At 42.2% G+C, this 15,312-nt stretch overlaps 1 protein-coding gene across 1 annotated transcript in view; it reads left to right on the forward strand.

The window, feature by feature from the left end:
- LOC120985738 (proprotein convertase subtilisin/kexin type 5-like) overlaps positions 1-15,312 on the forward strand; it is a 182,357-nt gene that overhangs the window by 154,394 nt on the left and 12,651 nt on the right. Inside the window, exons 13-14 of the mRNA XM_040413843.1 lie at positions 8,011-8,216; positions 10,964-11,064. Coding sequence (XP_040269777.1) covers positions 8,011-8,216; positions 10,964-11,064 — 307 coding nt within the window. The remainder of the gene's footprint in view (positions 1-8,010; positions 8,217-10,963; positions 11,065-15,312) is intronic.

Here is a 15,312-nt window from a genome sequence, read left to right on the forward strand (position 1 = left end):
TTTTTTTAGGGGGTCAGCTCACTAGCAGGCCCGCAACTCTAATCTTTTAGAGGGTCAGCTCAGCTGCAGGCTCGCAACTCTAATCTTTTACTCGGTCAGCTCACATGCAGGCCCGCACCTAAAATCTTTTAAAGGGTCAGCTCACCTGCAGGCCCGCAACTCAAATCTCTTACTGGGCCAGCTCACATGCAGGCCCGCACCTAAAATCTTTTACTGGTCATATAGCATGTGAGAGTGAATCTAGATCGCACATCCTCAATGCTATGCTTTTGATATGACAACTGTTTTTCAGGATAATAAATAATTTATAATAAATATAACCGTATGCTATGCACTAAAAGGAGGCATTGGTATACAGTTTGATCAAAGAGCATAGGCCCACTTACCACAACAAGGTTGCCTCTTCAAGTGGTTACCTACTCTAACTTTGGCGCGGCACTGTGCGGCGACCACCAGCGCCCCCTCACTGCATCAGCAGGCAACGGGACCCAGTAGCCACACAGCGCCCCCACTGTGCGGCAAAGCTCTGGGCCAGCTTACCTGCAGGCCCATAACTCAAATCTTTTACTGGGTCAGCGCGCATGCAGGCCCGCACCCAAAATCTTTTAAAGGGTCAGCTCAGCTGCAGGCCCTCGCATATAATGTTTTACAGGGTCAGCTCACCCGCAGGCACTCTCATATAATGTTTTAGAGGGTCAGCTCACCAGTAGGCCCGCACCTAAAATCTTTTACAGGGTCAGCTCACGTGCAGGCCCGCAACTCAAATCTTTTACAGGGTCAGCTCACCTGCAGGCCCGCAACTCATGCTACCTTGCTTTGAAGTAGTAGCCGTAGCCGTTTATCAGTCTCCCTCTCCGAAATCGAACAATGATTCCCCGTTACCGGTGGTCACCATGTTAGGCGCATAAAAGAACATCGAAAGTTGTTAGGGAAGATATCAAAATGGATCGTGGATGTCACGGGGACGTGCGATCAGGAAGAAGTTATCTAGAGTCAGCAAAGCAGCAGCAGGGCCTCTCCTGTATAACGTTTCCTCATCCAAAATACAGCAGTGACATTCCTTGTAATTTTTATTGCTCATTCCAATAACAGGGCATCTTAAGAGTCCTGTATTGTTATTTATCCTCCCTACCTCCACGAGTCGGGACTGTGTGATTGCCTTCCTTGAATGTGGTAGCAGTTTCTCAGACTCAATCTCCGGAATCAAACACTGATTCCCCGTTACCCATAGATTACAATGGTTTTGAGCTGACAATTACATCGAAAGTTGATAGGCCAGACATCCGAATGGATCGTCGCCGTCACGGGGATGTGCCATCGGACCCAGGTTAACTAGAGTCACCAAAGCGGCAGCAGGTCACCGCCCATAATGTTTTAGATGGTCAGATCAGCAGGCCCTTGCTCCTAATGTTTTTGAGGGTCACCAGCAGGCCATAAATCATAATTTTTAAAGGGTGTGTATGATGCCCTCCTTTATGTGTAACTAAGGGTGTATCGGAGTGCCGGTTCCTTGTAATTTTTGGCAGCACTTGCACTTTATATACAAGTAAATATTCAGGAAAGAATGTTTTCTATAAATGTTTCCTCTAAAATCGATTTTTTTCCCCTTGTTTTTTTTGTATTATTGTCATTATGTAAAAGTGGCGTACTATTCGGACAACATAGTTCCCAGCAGCAACCAGTGAGTCCAAGATGCATCCATAATTCCTCCCCATTCTGTTACAGAACCATTTCGGTGGTGTTACCAACAATTTCTGACATTTTCTTATGAACCAGGCACCCTCCCCTCTTCAGAGCAGGGGGTACCTGGTTTAATGCTTGGGTTTTCCAATTGACTTCCATTATACTCGGGTGCTCGGTCGAGCACCCGAATATCATGATGTGTTCGGCCCGAGCACCCGAGCACTATGGTACTCGATCAACACTAGTAAACATGGTGGACAGCCACGGAATAATTGCTTATTTACTTTAGCTAAAGGCCAGAAAAATAGTATACTAAAGAGGAAGATAACATACCCACCATCTGTACGGTCTTCGTGATGGACTGGAAATCAAAGAACATTATGCACCAGCTACTGTATTTATGCTGGTATTTATAGCAGTGAATTAGAAAGCTTGTGCTTCCAAGCCAGCAAATGAGAGCATTTCAAGTCCTTTAGATTGTAGGCAAAGGGTTTATTGAGAATGGTAGCTGGCAGCAGTGAGCCACTTACTGTAATTCTATAGCAGACATGGGCATAACTATAGGATGTGCAACAGAGCATGTTGCAGTAGGGGTCCAATGTCCCCTCTACCAAATAAGAAGACACCAATATTAGTGTTGCACTGGATTATCAAGGGTCCTTTAGTAAAATTCATTCTGGGTTCAACTGTAGAGATACATGCAAATATTACTTCACACCCATTCGTAATCTTTTGGCCTCCGCATATCAGTGGAAAGGTGGCTATGTTTGTTTGTGGTCATGTGTCCACTGAAGTATATGAAGAATGTGGCAGCTGGAAATTGGTGGACTCCCATTCACCCGTTAAGTGAGGATCCCAGAGGTGGCATTTATGCATATCTTGTAAAAAGTGAGATCACGCAGAGAGTCCACAGTGTGGCTGAAAACCAGACTGCCATGTAGTTTTACCAGCACAATTTTTAGATTGATTGTTAATGGCTACACAGTTTTGCAGATAAATAGCGGTGTTAACTGCAAACAACATGACCGTCTACAATCAGCTTAAAAACACTTTTTCAGTAGTAGCCTTGAATGTGGCCTTTGTCTCAGACTGTCTTTGTCCTGGAGGCTCTCTCAGCAGTCTCTTGCCTTGGAAAAGGGGCTGAGAAAGCCAGGGAGATATGCTCACGCAGTGGCATGCTGCGGCCAGAAGCAGGCCTCATACAGCACCAAGAAGCTGTAAGATGATTGGCGATGGATGGAGACATCCACAGTAACATCGAGAAGGTTGTAAAAATAAATTCTCCACATATTTGGCATTACCGCATCCGTAACGATCTGCCCTACAGCAGGTGCTTGCCTTTCACATGAGACCATGGCTCCTGCTGTAATGGCCCAGATTGGCAGAAGTACTGATCCAAGTCGTTTAACCCTTCCAATTGTGTGGTCAATAGCGTGGCATCTAAGGACACGGCCTGTTAATGCCTGTCAGTATGCTACTGACAGTATAATACACTGTACTACATAAACAGTACAGTGTATTATATTGATCTCCTGTCAATGTAAAAATAAAAGTGAAGTTAAGTTTTATTTTTTTTAAAAACACTACAAGTTAAAAGAAAAAAAGCCTTTCAATGAAATAAGTTGGTAAGAAAAAATCTCCTCCACATTTGGTATGTGGTGTCTGTAACAATCTGTACTATACAATTATCACATGAGTTATCCCGCACTGGATAAAAATTCAAAAAACAATTTGCCACCAAATAAAGGAATAAAAAGCAATCAAAAAGTGTTATATACCAAAAATTATACTAATGTAAACTACAAGTTGTTTTGAAAAACTCAAGCTCTAACACAGCTCCATAGAAAGAAAAATGAAAAAGTTATTGGTCTTTGGATGAGGCGATCCAAAACCATTTTTTTTAAAAGGGGTTTTTATTATCGCTGTAATCGTACTGACTCAAAGAATAAAGTTATCATGTATCTGGTATAAACGGTATATAGATACCAACTGTATCTGTCTAGACAAAGAAATGCACTGACTTATCTTGATTGATTCCAGATGCTACAGTCAGGTCCATAAATATTGGGACATCAACACAATTGTAACATTTTTGGCTCTATACACCACCACAATGGATTTGAAATGAAACGAACAAGATGTGCTTTAACCGCAGACTGTCAGCTTTAATTTGAGGGTATTTACATCCAAATCAGGTGAACGATGAAGGAATTACAACAGTTTACATATGTGCCTCCCACTTGTTAAGGGACCAAAAGTAATGGGACAATTGGCTTCTCAGCTGTTCCATGGCCAGGTGTGTTATTCCCTTATTATCCCAATTACAATGAGCAGATAAAAGGTCCAGAGTTCATTTCCAGTCTGCTATTTGCATTTGGAATCTGTTGCTGTCAACTCTCAAGATGAGATCCAAAGAGCTGTCACTATCAGTGAAGCAAGCCACCATTAGGCGGAAATAACAAAACAAACCCATCAGAGAGATAGCAAAAACATTAGGCGTGGCCAAAACAACTGTTTGGAACATTCTTAAAAAGAAGGAACGCATCGGTGAGCTCAGCCACACCAAAAGACCCGGAAGACCACGGAAAACAACTGTGGTGGATGACTGAAGAATTCTTTCCCTGGTGAAGAAAACACCCTTCACAACAGTTGGCCAGATCAAGAACACTCTCCAGGAGGTAGGTGTTTGTGTGTCAAAGTCAACAATCAAGAGAAGACTTCACCAGAGTGAATACAGAGGGTTCACCACAAGATGTAAACCATTGGTGAGCCTCAAAAACAGGAAGGCCAGATTAGAGTTTACCAAACGACATTTAAAAAAGCCTTCACAGTTCTGGAACAACATCCTATGAACAGATGAGACCAAGATCAACTTGTACCAGAGTGATGGGAAGAGAAGAGTATGGAGAAGGAAAGGAACTGCTCATGATCCTATGCATACCACCTCATCAGTGAAGCATGGTGGTGGTAGTGTCATGGCGTGGGCATGTATGGCTGCCAATGGAACTGGTTCTCTTGTATTTATTGATGATGTGACTGCTGACAAAAGCAGCAGGATGAATTCTGAAGTGTTTCGGGCAATATTATCTGCTCATATTCAGCCAAATGCTTCAGAACGTATTGGACGGCGCTTCACAGTGCAGATGGACAATGACCCAAAGCATACTGCAAAAGCAACCAAAGAGTTTTTTAAGGGAAAGAAGTGGAATGTTATGCAATGGCCAAGTCAATCACCTGACCTGAATCCGATTGAGCATGCATTTCACTTGCTGAAGACAAAACTGAAGGGAAAATGCCCCAAGAACAAGCAGGAACTGAAGACAGTTGCAGTAGAGGCCGGGCAGAGCATCACCAGAGATGAAACCCAGCGTCTGGTGATGTCTATGCGTTCCAGACTTCAGGCTGTAATTGACTGCAAAGGATTTGCAACCAAGTATTAAAAAGTGAAAGTTTGATTTATGATTATTATTCAGTCCCATTACTTTTGGTCCCTTAGCAAATGGGAGGCACATATACAAACTGTTGTAATTCCTTTACCATTCACCTGATTTGGATGTAAATACCCTCAAATTAAAGCTGACAGTCTGCAGTTAAAGCACATCTTGTTCGTTTCATTTCAAATCCATTGTGGTGGTGTATAGAGCCAAAAATGGTAGAATTGTGTCGATGTCCCAATATTTATGGACCTGACTGTATACTATGGAGACACATAGGTTCTGGTTACCACAGTTGGAATAATCTCATTGTTTCATTTGAAATCCCTGTTGTAAGACGTAAACACCCAGGGCAGAGGGAGGCCAGAAGAGGTATTGCACATGTCCTGTCTATGTGTGTTTTTTTTTTTTTTTTGATGACCGGTGTGACACAGTGAGAGGTTTTGTCTGGCAAGGCAGGTATTTTCCTCCCAGCATGTGCTGCTGGGCTGATTTACAGCCAGGTGAGGTCAAATACCGGACTGGATTTTAAGTGCCGGTCCGGGTTTAGGTGGCACCTGGCTATCCTTAAATAGGCAGCTGGGCTCAGAAGCGAGGTCTCTGTGTTGGGATCTGGGAGCCTTGTGTCTGGATGAAGGCTTGCTGCCTGTTTGGCGTGAAAACAGGTTGGTGCTGCTATCAGCAAGGACTCTTTGAGGCAGAATTGCCGCATAGTGTGAATTAACACCAACACCACAAGGTGACTTTTTGTTTGATTATGACTGCTTGTTTTGTCACTTGCCTATAGTGTGAATAAAACACTGAACTGTTTGATCCAAAGAACTTGTTGTTGCCTCTATACTGCGTCCGCTAATCCTGTCTACCAGAGCGAAACCCCACACCGGTCATACACTCTTACACCTGGAGGGAACATTATAATTTGGAGCATCACAAAAATTGGTTAGATTCTAATTTTAGGAATCATAAGAAAAATTACCATATAACACAAGATAACGAGTGCCGGTGGCAGATCGTTATTAGACAGCACAATCTGCCACCGACAAATCCAGATCTTTCAGTACGCTAAAAGATCTGGAATGCTCGATTTATGAGCGTTTTCTCATTCATCGGGCATTTAGAGGCAGTGTTAGACTGCTAACGAGCGTTCATAGGAACACTCATTACCAATCATCCAGTAAAATGTCTGACAGTCTTATATACTCTTTAGAGTTCAGGTGTCAGCGCTAAGTTTCCTTTATAATACTAAACTAACAGACAATAGTATGGTGGCTAGATTTTTTAGAGCAGCAGATAGATTGAGACCTACAATTAAGAATTGAATCCCTCTTTGGAGCCTGAACTGGGTTCTTAAAACTTTAACTTGTCAGCCTTTCAAATCAATTGAGGATTTATCTATAACAGTACTCACCCTTAAGACTATGTTTCTTGTGGCTGTCTCATCAGCTCGTAGAGTTGGTTAACTTCAAGAGTTGTCTATTTAATTTCCATTTTCTTAGGACTTTAAAGATAAATTTATTTTTAAATTGTATCCTTCGTTCATGCCTAAGGTGAATTCATTTTTTCACAGATCTTAGTATATCATACAATCCTTTTACTTCAATCCAAAGAATAAGGTCCCTTTCACACGAGTGAGTTTTCCGTGCGGGTGCAAAGCGTGATGTGAATGCACAGCACCCGCACTGAATCCTGACCCATTCATTTCAATGGGTCTGTGTACATGACCGTTTTTTTTCACACATCAGTTCTGCATTGTGTGAAAAACACAGCATGTTCTATATTCTGCGTTTTTCACGCAGCCCTGGCCCCATAGAAATGAATGGGGCTTCAGTGAAAAACGCATTGCATCCGCAAGCAAGTGTGTATGCAATGCGTTTTTCACTGATGGTTGCTAGGAGATGTTGTTTGTAAACCTTCAGTTTTTTATCACGCGCATCAAAACGCATTGCACCCACGTGGAAAAAACTGAACAACTGAACGCAATCGCAGACAAAACTGACTGAACTTGCTTGCAAAATGGTGCGAGTTTCACTGAATGCACTCTGATGGCATCCGGAGCCAATCTGTCACGCTCGTGTAAAAAAGGCCTAAGGAAAGAGAAATGCATAAATTAGACATAAGACGAGCAGTACTTCAGTACATTCAAATTACTAAGACGTGAAGAAAGGGCAATAATTTGTTTGTGCAATTTGCTGGTTGAAATAGAGAAACAAAGCAGCAAAAAGCTCAGTAGCTAGATGGATAAGACAACTCACAGTAGACGCTTACATATCTGTGCAGAAAGAAGTTTGACTGTGACTTTGGACGCTCAGTCCCCCAGGTTGTGGTCCCTCCCTGATACATCTTTGTCAGTTCTCTTAGATGGTGTTGTGGAGACGGCTGAGGGAAAAGTGTAATTACACTTACCGGTATTTGGTTTCTTCGAAGTCCCCACAACAGCACCTGTAATTTCCCTCCCTACATTATCATTTCATTCCTGTTTCTATGGGGTTCTTTTGGTGGATTGATTAGAAGTAAAATGTATTTTTTGTGATGTTACTTGAGCTTGGTTCTTGGAAAATCACTAAGGGAGTGGGAGTTTTTTATTTTTATTTCTCTGGATGTGTTTTTCCTGTCCGTTACAGAGGCGGGGCAATCTCTCATAGGTGCTGTTGTGAAGACTTCCAAGAAACTAATTACTGGTGTGTACACTAATTTAGTAAAACATGGTGATTGGTTATACTGTTTTATATGAATGCTGCAGAACACACCCACTTCCAAGATAATGACACTCTTTGCACACAATAATTCTGCAACGTTCACCATTATGCTGCATAGTGCAACTGTTTTTTGTGTTTTTTAAATCCATCTTTTTGGAAGACTTATTGTTCAATTGTAACTTTCTTTGTGTCAACAGATATTATAAAAGAAATAACCAGTGTGATAAATGTGACCCTCACTGTCAGCTCTGTTCTGGTCCTGGATTGGATGCTTGTCTAGAATGTCCTTCAGGCACTTTCCAGGTGGAGGGTACCACCCATTGTGTTAGTGAGTGCCCAGAGAGATTTTATCTGCATGGGAACAAGTGTAGGAAGTGCCATCCAAGCTGTAGAACCTGCAATGGTAAGGATCTCCTGCTGCTATTATGTCTGTAATGTTGGGAGATAGATACTTTCTAAATAATTTTTTTTGGGAATACAAGTATTTACTAAAACAGACATGTCAGTATAGTCTTATTGGCAGTTCCTCTTTAAAGGGGTTATCCAACCCCTATAATGACCCCCGGGCTCCTCATATACAGTGCTGCCCATAATTATTCATACCCCTGGCAAATTTTGACTTAGTTACTTTTATTCAACCAGCAAGTAATTTTTTGACAGAAAATGACATGGGTGTCTCCCAAAAGATAACAAGACGATGTACAAGAGGCATTATTGTGGAAAAAAACCATTTCTAAGCTTTTATTTATATTTGAGCAAAAAATACAGTTGTTCCGCACTGTGGAAAATCTCAGAGGACGTTGTCGGAAGCCAAAAGTGACAGCTCTGCTGGCCGGGAGGCTAGTTAGAGATCCAAGGATCACCACCCAGGCCATCCTGGTGAATCTGGGCTCTGCTGGTGGCAATGTCTCAAGGCAGACAATCCAACGGACACTGCACACTGCTGGGTTCCACTTCTCCAGATAAGGCCCACAAAAGCTCGCTTGGCCTTTGCAAAAGCTCATCTGGAGAAAGAAGAAGACTTCTGGTGGTCTGTGTTCTGGTCAGATGAAACAAAAATTAAATTTTTTGGTCACAATGATTTTTCCTTCATTTGGCATAAAAAAGGAGAAGCCTTCAACCCAAAGAACACCATCCCCACTGTCAAACATGGTGGTGGGAACCTAATGCTTTGGGGGTGTTTTTCAGCCAATGGACCAGGGAACCTAATCACAGTAAATGGCACCATGAAAAAAGAGCAATACATGAGGATTCTCAACGACAACATCAGGCAGTCTGCAGAGAAACTTGGCTTTGGGCACCAGTGGACATTTCAGCATGACAATGATCCAAAACACACAGCAAAAGTGGTGAAGAAATGGTTAGCAGACAACAACATTAACGTTTTGGAGTGGCCCAGCCAGAGTCCAAACTTGAATCCACTTGAGAATCTGTGGAGGGAGCTAAAGATCAGGGTGATGGCAAGAAGACCCTCCAACCTGAAAGATTTGGAGCTCATTGCTAAAGATGAATGGGCAAAAATACCTGTGGAGACATTCAAAAAGCTGGTCTGCAATTATAGGAAGCGTTTGATTGCTGTAATAGCCAATAAAGGCTTTTCTATTGATTATTGAGAAGGGTATGAATAATTTTGGACTGAACACGTTTTGCTCAAATGTAAAAAAAAGCTGAGAAATGTTTTTTTCCCACAATAATGCCTCTTGTACATCGTCTTATTATCTTTTGGGAGACACCTATGTCATTTCCCGTCAAAAAATTACTTGCTGGTTGAATAAAAGTAACTTTAAGTCAAAATTTGCCAGGGGTATGAATAATTGTGGGCAGCACTGTAGGTTACACTTACCCCGCTCCCCGGACCCACATTGCATCGAAGGTGACGCTAGGGAGGCTTGTACACATCGCAACCTGCTATTGGCTGTATCCCCCAGTCGCTGGATGTTTTGATCTGCGGGACGAGGAGATGCAGCCGCATGCGGATTAGGAGCGACACGGGTCCGTGGAGCAGGGCAAGTACAACCTATGTGAGGGGTACAGGCATTAGGGGGGTCATTATTGGGGTTGAATAACCCTTTTTTTCGGCTTCTTTCAACCTTTGCATTGCCCCCGTAAATACAGACACATAGCAACATACTCTCCTACTGCCCTGTGATTCAGGTCATGTGACCTTATCTGTGCAGGTCCGTCCTGCACTCATTTGGCCAGGTATTATTGCACAAAGCATTGTACAAACAATCATAGATTCATACCAAAAACCTTGACAAAATTACAGTGTGCATCAAATTTTAAGAGATTTAGGTGGCCATGGGTATTTTGGGAGCTTGGTACCCCAGGAGAGCACAAATGGCACATAAGATAATTTACTAATGCCACACATGATGAACCACAAGAAATGAATATCCTCTCATGAATGCTACACTGAACAAAAATATAAACGCAACACTTTCGGTTTTGCTCCTATTTTGCATGAGCTGAACTCATGGAACTATAATGGGGGTGAGGGCGTAGTTCCCATGGCAGCACGGCAGCGCGCGGCGAGAGGCAGCTGGACTAAAAGTACGACATGCAGTACTTTTAGTCCGGCTGCCTCTCGCCGTGCGCTGCCACTTTAAACTCCCTCTATAATGCTTTCTATAATGCTTGAGATACACCCAGTCCTGGCCATGACACTCATCGCAACGCAGCTCTGTTTTTTTTTGTTTTTCAACTCTGGGCTCGAGGTCACAGCAACTTGCAAGTCATAATCCAACCACATTCAGATTAATGGCTGCACTGCTACACAGCAATCATTGGTTATGTGATAGGTGTTGTCGCCAAAATTGCTATGTAGCCCCATAACTTGTATACAATTTTCTATGAAATTAATCGGAAAAAAAATATTCAGCTAAAAGAGTCATGGCAATTGATCCTACTGTTTTCTGTGGCTGAAATATATGCAACAAAAGACATACAAAGAAGCATAAACCTGTCATATGGGAACTGAGAACATCAATTCTTCACCCATTAATGGTTATACATGACAAGTTGTATATTATAGTATGGTTGTATATAGCTGTATTGATTATTGAGTTCCCTGTTTATTAGTATTAATTTGTAATAATGGGAAGATTATGCACAGTATAACCCACATACGTGATATTATCTTTTATACAGACTCTTCCGTGCAAGGATGCAAGACTTGTGACAGAGGCAGCAGCTTTAAAGAAGGAATCTGCTACCCACAGTGTGAGGAGCATCGCTACCAAGATGATGATGTAAGAGCACAGTACAGTAATCCAGTCTTACATAAATGAAAGTAGGGCAGATTTATCATGTGTTGCTTCTACAAAAGAGGAGTTAGTGTGATTTGGTACATAGACCCATATTTACTAATGTAAGTGCACCTAGATTTTGGTATAAATTGTAATGTTGTCCTTCTAGGTTTAAAGTTTCTTCTTTGTCGACAAGGAGGAATAGCTTTGCGGTAAAGGGGGCATGGCCCGTTATGTGACATTCTGTAAAACTAAGCCAATCGATAGTTGGTGTTAAAGGGGTTCTGCAGCTTATTGAAGAAAATCACAGAAATAAGATAATAATGCACTTAGTAAAGTAGATGCAAATATTATATATGGACAAAGTCCTCACTCTGATATGATAATATCTGAGACACTTAGCCAATATATTTTGATCAAAACACATCTGAGCCCGCCTACCAAGCGCCAAGGTGGTCTCAGGTCAGGCGGGTCCTACGCTAAACCTACCTAAGCCATTGGGCTTCTATGTTCAGGAGCGCTGACGCCGCACATATGGTGTGCTGCTCCTAGTCACCTCCATGTGCATCAAGCAACCAATGGGAGGAGGAGCAAGCACACCTATATGTACCACCTAATCAAGGCGCTCTATTGGATAGGAAGGGCAAAAGTGCAGAGGAATGCTACTCCCAAGATGAAATAGGTGCGCATTCACACTTGAAGGTGCCACTCCCTCAAGCAAACACTACATAGACAAAAAAATCACAGAAAAAACTAAGATAAAAACATCCTGCACGGTATGATATACAAATGTGCAGATGTCCCTGGCCATATTATTGAAGAAAATCACAGAAATAAGATAATAATGCACTTAGTAAAGTAGATGCAAGCATTATATATGGACAAAGTCCTCACTCTGATATGATAAAATCTGAGACACTTAGCCAATATATTTTGACCAAACACCTGAGACCACCAAGCGCCAAGGTGGTCTCAGGTCAGGCGGGTCCTACGCTAAACCTACCTAAGCTATTGGACTTCTTTGTTCACTTTTGCCCTTCCTATCCAATAGAGCGCCTTGATTAGGTGGTACATATCGGTGCGCTTCCTCCTCCTCCCATTGGTTGCTTGATGCACATGGAGGTGACTAGGAGCAAACCATATGTGCGGCGTCTGCGCTCCTGAACATAGAAGCCCAATGGCTTAGGTAGGTTTAGCGTAGGACCCGCCTGACCTAAGACCACCTTGACGCTTGGTAGGTGGGCTCAGATGTGCTCAGATGTGTCTCAGATATTATCATATCAGAGTGAGGACTTTGTCCATATATAATGCTTAGTTTTTTCAGTGATTTTTTGGGGTTCTGCAGTTTGTTTAAACTGATGATCTATCCTCTGGATAGATCATCAGCATCTGATCAGCGGGGGTCCGACACCCGGGACCCCCGCCGATCAGCTGCTTGAGAAGGCACATCACTTGAATGGAGCCCAGGCCAGTTGATACTAGTCGTGACGTCACTGGTCCTGCGGTAAACAGTGAGAAGGCCGTGGCGCTCCTGGAGCACCGCTGCCTTCTCAAACAGCTGATCGGGGGGGGGGGGGGGGTCCCAGGTGTCGGACCCCTGCCGATCAGATGCTGATGATCTATCCAGAGGATAGATCATCAGTTTAAAAAACTGCAGAACCCCTTTAAGTAAGATGAAAGGGGGACATTTATTAAGATCAGCATTTTAGATGCAATGCAATCTGACAGCACCATGATGTAGAGCAGGAAAAGCTGAGCAGATTGATATATATATTCAGAAAAGATTCAGTAAAACCTATAATTTATACATTTATATCTCAGCTTTTTCTACCTTCTGTGAACAGCATCGATACAGGGAGGAGTTATCAGTGATGGATAGCATTGTGAGCACAACTGTACATAGAGAGATAGCTGTCAGTCACTGATAACCCCTCCTCCCTGCACCGATAGCACTTCACAGGACTGCAGATGTAAATGTAAAAATTGAAAGTTTAACTAAATCTTTTACCACAAAAATATACATCAATCCACCCAGCTTCTCCTGCTCTGTATCATGGTGCTTTTAGATTGCATTTAGACCTAGCGTGAGCGGTAAGAAGTCACAGACAGCGGTGTAACTAACCGTTGCGCCACCACCTGCCACCATCTAATATAGGCGTATTTCAGTATAATAAATGACCCACAATATGTCTATCCCTGCACCACATTTATCATCCAGCTTGAGCCACTGCGATAAATGTGGTGCAGATCTAGACAGTCTGTCTAAGGTTATGCCACCATTAGGATTATTAATTCTGCTCCATAATCTTTTTAGGAAAAATGCCATGTTTTTTCAGGCATTTTTTCCTGATTTTCTTTGTGAGATTTTTAAGTGGGAACTAACGCTACGGTCAGATATTAGTTGATAGTAGTGAAATAAAAATGCACAACAAACAATGGCACTGATACTGTGACATGCAAAGTGATGTGCAACAGGTGAACAGAATGTCACTGCTGCAGCCAATCACTGTCCTCAGCAACGAGCAGCAGCAGGACCAGACCATGGACGCTGGAGAAAAGGGGCTTTTCCAACCCTATAACAATGAAACTGCTTTTAACGGCTGCCTTTTTGGCTACATCACAGGAATGTGTTGGTGGCAGTGTGTCTGCAATGTGTGAACCCAGTGTTAGGCCTCATGTACAGTCGTGGCCAAAAGTTTTGAGAATGACACAAATATTAGTTTTCACAAAGTTTGCTGCTAAACTGCTTTTAGATCTTTGTTTCAGTTATGTAGTGAAATATAATTACACGCACTTCATAAGTTTCAAAGGCTTTTATCGACAATTACATGACATTTATGCAAAGAGTCAGTATTTGCAGTGTTGGCCCATCTTTTTCAGGACTTCTGCAATTCGACTGGGCATGCTCTCAATCAACTTCTGGGCCAATTCCTGACTGATAGCAACCCATTCTTTCATAATCACTTCTTGGAGTTTGTCAGAATTAGTGGGTTTTTGTTTGTCCACCCGCCTCTTGAGGATTGACCACAAGTTCTCAATGGGATTAAGTTTTGAGAACAGGACAAGAGGGGGTCCAGTCTTAGTTGGGATTATCTCCTCTTCTACTAGAGGTGAAAACTTGGTCAGGACAACTTTTAGCAAACGAAGCAGTGTTAAAATGGCCCAGGGGTCATTGAAAAGGGTTTAGGCAGAAACCCTTCTGTCCTGTGTGGGGTCTGGTTTGATCCTTGCTATGGGGCCCTTACTTCTCTATGTGCGCCACTGCATGAATATCATACATTTTTCACACGTGGCTTTCTTTTATTCATACATTTTTGACATGCCTATTTTTCAGCATTTTTCTAGCAGTCCTATAGAGAAGCCTATGAAAAACCCTACACCTAGAGCATGCTGCATTTTAGAAAAAACATAGCTGAAACCAAAAAGCAAAGAAAAATGGCACACAAAATACACAGAAGTTACTATTAGTTTTCATATAACATCTGACCGGAGCATTTTTTTGGGGAAAAAAAATGCTAGGAATCTGTCTAAAAAGTAAAATTGTCTTTGTTGCCCAATGCAACCAATCACAGAGCAGCTTTCATTTTTCAAAAGCAAAATAAAACATGACCGCTGCCCTGTGATTAGTTGCTATTGACAACTAAAATATATATTTTTTAATTTTACTCTCCCTCAGTTTTTTTTTAAGGGGCAGATTTACTCAGTCTGGCATTCATACACCAGTGTTACGGTAGTCTAAAGCCTGAAGTAAGATACACCTCTGATTAATTTTGTTGGCTATCCTTCTGTCAATGCCATCTCTGTGTTGGAATAAATGTGACCTATAATTTATCCCAGTTTACTGCCTTAAATTTTAAGTGTGGTGGGATGAGGAGGCCCCTCCTTCTTCCACTAAGCCACACCCACCTTCTGAATAATGATGTTTGCCACATGAAACCCTCAAAGGTCACAACTGTGCAAAAGTAAACTTTTTTACACCATAAAACTGGCGAACAGCTTTGAAAAGTTTCCCCCCATATATCAACCTATCCCTAGTCTTTTTTTTTTTTTTGCCATGCACTGCTATTATTTATATGAGAATTAGGGTACTTTCACACTTGCGGCAGAGGATTCCGGCAGGCTGTTTCGTCGCCGGAACTGTCTGCCGGATCCGTCAATCTGGACGCAAACAAGTGCATTTGTGCATGTGACCTAAATGAAGAAGTTTGTAAATGTAGCATAACTATAGGGAATGTTATATTAAAAACAAAC

The sequence above is a fragment of the Bufo bufo genome, chromosome 1 (genome assembly GCF_905171765.1).
Source record: "Bufo bufo chromosome 1, aBufBuf1.1, whole genome shotgun sequence".
Lineage (NCBI taxonomy): Eukaryota > Metazoa > Chordata > Amphibia > Anura > Bufonidae > Bufo > Bufo bufo.